At 37.2% G+C, this 5,625-nt stretch overlaps 1 protein-coding gene across 2 annotated transcripts; it reads left to right on the top strand.

Moving 5' to 3' along the window:
- Window positions 1-208: 208 nt before the first annotated feature.
- YAE1 (YAE1 maturation factor of ABCE1) lies at window positions 209-5,423 on the top strand. Of its 2 annotated transcripts, XM_079149392.1 has the most exons (4): window positions 302-396; window positions 1,175-1,214; window positions 1,810-1,931; window positions 3,634-5,423. In XM_079149392.1, the coding sequence occupies exons 2-4, from the start codon at window positions 1,212-1,214 to the stop codon at window positions 4,061-4,063; spliced, it is 555 nt and encodes a 184-aa protein (XP_079005518.1). In that variant the 5' UTR covers window positions 302-396; window positions 1,175-1,211; the 3' UTR covers window positions 4,064-5,423. The 2 variants fall into 2 exon arrangements, with proteins under 2 accessions (XP_079005517.1, XP_079005518.1); XM_079149391.1 differs by lacking the exon at window positions 1,175-1,214 and having other exon boundaries at window positions 209-396.
- Window positions 5,424-5,625: the final 202 nt, after the last annotated feature.

Below are 5,625 nucleotides of genomic sequence, written 5' to 3' on the forward strand. Positions count from 1 at the left end.
CGGAGATCAAGGTGGCACGGGCCCGGTGAGGGAGAAGGCGCCTCGCCTACAACAGGAGCACACCGACGCTTTGCACCAACCGCAGGATGCCCCAAAGCCCCAGGAACGAAGAGAACCTGCAGCAGCCAAGGCACACGCGACGCCGGACAGCACCCACGCGCGCGCAGCCGCATCCGAGCCAGGCCCGCCCACTTCGCCCCGCCCCTCGGGCCGGAAGAACATGACGGCGCTTCCGTTGGTCTGCGGGCCCCAGCGGTTGCCTCGGTGATGTCGTGGGTTCAAGCTGCGTCCTCCGCCCGGAGCCCTACAGACGAGGGGGACGTGTTTGACGAGGAAGCGGACGAGTCGCTCCTGGTTCAGCGGGAATGGCGGAATCACATGCAGAGACGAGTCAAAGTAAACTTGGGTGGAGGCCGTGGGCACTCGCTGGGGTCGCGGGTTGAGGGGAGGAGTGCGCAGAGTTGTGCAAAAGCTCTCTCCAGCGTTTTCCCAGCCTGGCCTGCTGTCCTTATGGTTTGATTGCCAGTCTGGCCCGCTTCCTGCTGGGATTTCCCAATGGGTTATTTGACAGCGTGTGTAAAAACGCATTATCGCCTGACTCATTTTACTCACGCAAAGGGCAAAGCAGGAATATGGGACCCATTCATTCACCAGTATCTAGTTCAACATCTAGTATGTGTCTGAACCTGCTGGTGATTGAGAGTGTATATTACCAAGTCCCTACTTTCACCACTCCAACAGCCTACAGTTAGAGCATTCAAGCAGGAATGGGAGGCAGGGAAAGTTACTGCGCGTCCTTTGTGAACCTGAGGGCTGCATTGCAAGCTGTGGATCGACTAAAGCTTTATCCAGACTTTGAAGAATTTGCACTTTGATGAGTATCACAGGGAAAGAGGTGGGGGAGCAGTGTACAGTGACTGTACTCATTATGGCTGTCACAGGACACAGTTTACAGGTGTTGCTTGAATGGGTGGGGAACCCAAAGTTAGGAGTGAATAAGGGATATAGAAAAGGTTGAGCGTAAGAACGTTGCCAAAAGGCAGTAGGGGAAAGCTAGTATGAAACACTGGTGGGTAGGTGAGGGAATATTAAAACTTGGTTTCTGTTTTTTTTGGTAAATGCAAAATATTCTTTCCTTGTCTCACTGTTCATTGAGAATAAGCTTAATTTTCAGGTGAAGCACTCACAACTTAATTCTGAATAAGAACTGAATGGTAAGATGTGCATCCACATAATATTTTTGCCAACCTTATTATGCCCTTAGAACTGTAGTTAGGAATCTGCCCTAATTTAGTGTTTCAGTAATAGAATATTTATTTGGTCCAACAGCCATGTTGTCCATTTCAGAATGCTTTATTTGAGACCAGGGCTAGTCCAGTAAATACTGAGTGCTGTGACACCCTTGGGAGATGCAAGACAAAATCTCTATCCACAGAGAATTTGCAGTTTAGTCAAATTTAGTTATCAAGCAAAATTTCTAAAGCCAAACTTCTCATCTTCCTTTTTCTAAAACAGTTTATTTACTCTTTCACTACTTACCCACCTATACCATTCCAGTCCCCATTACCAAAGGGCCAGACGTGTAATTTTCCATATTTCCTTTCTGTGGAGACATTGTTTAAAATTGTGTGAGAGTCAAGTGTTTAAAATTTTCTTCAGTCTGGACTTTAAAAGTGGGATGCCATAGTATGTCTTATGACACAGTAAAACCCTATTTCATCAATTTTCTAAATTAGTACTGTGCCTTTCTAGAAAATCCTGAATATGTTTCACTTGTTGTTAGTTACAACCACAATGTTTTATTTTTAGGAAGGTTATAGAGATGGAATAGATGCTGGCAAAGCAGTTACTCTCCAACAGGGCTTCAATCAAGGTTATAAGGAAGGTGCAGAAGTCATTATAAATTACGGACAACTCAGAGGAACATTGAGGTAATTTTAAAAATTTAAGATGCTGAATTATTTTAATGTCACTACTACTGCAGAATTTTTATTAAAGTAATATATAAAAAGTAAAAATAAAATATTTAAACTAAAGTGCTTTCCCTGGTGTTGAATGCACAAAATTAAATAACACTGCCTTCAAAAAGTAAAAATTAGCTGGACCAACTGGTGCACACCTGTAATCCCAGCAACTCAGGAGGCTGAGGCAGGAGGATCACAAGTTCAAGGTCAGCCTCAGAATTTAGCAAGGTCTTAAACAAGAGCAAGACCCTGTCTCAAAATTTTTTTAATTTTTAAAAAGAGCTGGGGATGTAGTTCAGTGGTAAAGCACTGCTGGGTTCATTCTCCAGCACCAAAAAAAATAAAAGCAAACAAAAAGTAAAAATCATTATTAGTTCATCACTTTAATATGTAAACCAGAAGTTATCCATTTTTACAAACAAATGGTAGGAAAATATATATGTTTTTTGCCACCCAAACTACCACCAATCTCTAAAAGAAGTTCAGGTTTTGAATAAAGCTTTAATAGTTGCACATATGGCAGAGCACGGTATGATGGACCTCTCAACCAAAAGTACATTATGAAAAGTATAGTTAGTAAATGAAAAGTTATTTCATTTGTTTTTGTCCTGAGCACTGAGTACCTTTCAGGATTTCATAGCAATAATGGCATATAACAAGGCCAAGTGGTCAGATGACACATGGAGCTAAGAACATGAGAGGCTTGTCCTCTTTGATGCTTTATACCTTTTAAACTCAACTCTGTAGAGAAAAGCATAAAATACTTCAAATAATTACTAATTTTATAACAGGATAGAAGATGAAAGAAAGAGAGCAAAACAAAAAAATATATATATTCTCTTCATAGTTTTAGAAAATTCAACTGTCAAAGAACAGGATTTATAGTTTACTACAATAAGAAAATGATTACTTGTTCATCTTCACATCATCAAGTTAAATTAATCTTTTATAAGCTTAGAAAGCTTACTGCTGAATCTTTTATGTCTGTTGATTCCATCATTGAAACATTAGTTTTCAGTTGGGGATGTAACTGAGCATTAGAGTGCTTAGCATGCTCAAGGCCCTGGGTTCAATCCTCAGCACCAAAACAAAAAACAAACAAACAAAAAATTACTTTTCACAAAAACCATTATTTTGTTTCTGAAATGTAAAAAACTAAATAAAACAGTATTGTCCATATTTTAAAAGTTATATATATATGTATAAAATCTATTAAGACTAGAAGAATTCTTACCTTTTTCAAGAAAATTGTGTGTAGCTCCTTAGATTATTCTAATGGGTGGCCAAGATTAAGAAACACTAGTTCAGAAACTGTTTGATGTCCTTAAAGGAGAAACTTGTTTTTCTGATCTTTCTCCAGATTGTGTCCCTCTGTAGAAGTTACATAGTTATTAGAGAAAGTCTAAACTCATGAAAAGTAGATATAGACTATGAAAGAGGGAGTATGAATTATAAACATGATTGTCTAATTTGTATTAAAAAATAATGTCCTTATTTTTAAATCCTGTTTTACCATTATTACCTTCTGCTTTTGACTTGTATTATTATCATTAATACATTTTTGCATGGTGTTATTTGAAAGAGGTTTGTAGGACTTAGCATCAAACATTCTAAAAGCCTGTCACTTTAATTTTTCTCTTATTTAACTCTTGTTTATATTTTCATCCAGCGCTTTGCTCTCCTGGTGTCACCTTCATGATAATAGTTCAACTTTGATCAGCAAAATAAATAATCTTCTGGATGCAGTTGGCCAATGTGAAGAGTATGTGCTCAAACATCTGAAATCAATCACTTCACAGCCCCGTGTTGTAGATTTATTGGACTCCATTGAGGATATGGACCTTTGTCATGTAGTTCCAGAAGAGAAAAAGATTGATGGAACTAAAGATGAAAGACTCTGTGAAAATAATGCTGAGTTTAACAAAAACTGTGGCAAGAGTCCTAGTGGGATAGATTGTTCCTATTTAGAATGTTGTACAACACAAGAGCATTCATATTCTGAAAACCCAAACCTTGCTTGGATTTTAGAACAGACAGCCAGTTTAGTTAAACAGTTGGGAATATCAATAGATGTTTTACAGCACCTCAAACAACTGTAAAAACTATCTTCCTTCTCTAAGGAATGTCTCAGAGCATTTTGTTTCCTAATAAGGTGACCAAAATTAATACCATTTCTGTACTGAACACTTCAGGTATTATCCTCCATGGAAATTTGCAATGACTTCAACATTAGCACTGTTATAAGCTTTTTCTGTGTCACAGGTAATTGTTTCATAGTTTAAGATGTGCTCAAATTCATTGTCATCATTTTCAAATATCAAAATCGAACATTTTTAGATTCATTAGCAAAAACTAGCAATCAAATACTTTGTAAGAACCTAACACTATCATCTTCTTCCATCACCATCAGGTGGTTCAGGACCTCATCACCAGCTAATCAGACTTAAGTTACCAAAAGTAACCTAATGGCTAACATAGACACACAGAAATAAGTATATGTGTAGATATATGGTTTTATATTGAAAGCAAAAAGACTAGTGTAAGAAACTGAAGCAGTCTTAATACTGTTGATTAAACAAATGCAAAATGTCAAAATTCACTTTAGTTACATATTGATTAAAAATAAGGACATTGAATTCCATAAAAATCCAGAAAATAACATTTCATGCTCAAGTCTGAAGAAAAGTACCTACTTAGTTTTTCCAAACAGTAAGATGTTATTAGTGTTGCTAACAATGTTTCAGATTATTTCTAAACTGTCATTTTGCTTAATATGCACATAAGAAACAACTGACTTCTCTATTACCTTAAGGTGAAATTTTTAGTCTATCAGACAAAATTAGATTCAAATTTTTGCTCCAGGATCTAAACATGTACTAAACTTGGGAAAGAATTACTTCATCATTTTTTTCCACCTGAAACAAATTCATATGAGAGGCACCCAGGTAATTGACCCTTGGTTGGTAGCCTTAGCGCTATTTCAATCAGTATTTATATCTACCATATATGCTGAAAGACATACCACTATAATGAGAGAATCTGATAAAATGTCTTCTCAAAGGACAAAGAAAATGTACTATGATCTTAGAGCCCTCCTCAAAGTTCACAGAACATTGAAATTTTGAGGCAACAAAATTTGAAATAAGAGTTCCATACAGTTTTAGGTTTTACTAAAACCTGCTGAAGCTATCCAAGTGACATTTGGTACCAGTTAAAAAAAAAAAGTGCTTATATCCAGATATGAACACCATTTTAGAGATTTACTAATTCATCTTGTTATATATATTTTTTCCATATTTTTGAATGCAATCAAAATCTCAAATCCACACAATATTAAAAGCAGTCTCAGGGCTGGGGATGTGGTTCAGTCAGAGCACTTCACTTGCCTGTGTGAGGCATTGTGTGAGGCAATGGGTTCAATTCTCAGCACTAAATATAAATAAATGATTAAAAGGTCCATCAACATCTAAAAAAATATATTTTTTAAGCAGTCTCACATCTTGTTTTCGCTCTGTCCTGCATATTACTTGTGCAGTATCCATCTCAAATAATGTATCTCAACGTCACCCTGAGTAAAGATTTTACGAATATTGTTGAGATTTTATCTGGGCTTCCCCAAGAAGAGTCCCAAAAGATAATATCCCTTGCCACCATTGATTAC

Source organism: Sciurus vulgaris (assembly GCF_902686455.1).
Source record: "Sciurus vulgaris genome assembly, chromosome: 8".
NCBI classification, from domain to species: Eukaryota; Metazoa; Chordata; class Mammalia; order Rodentia; family Sciuridae; genus Sciurus; species Sciurus vulgaris.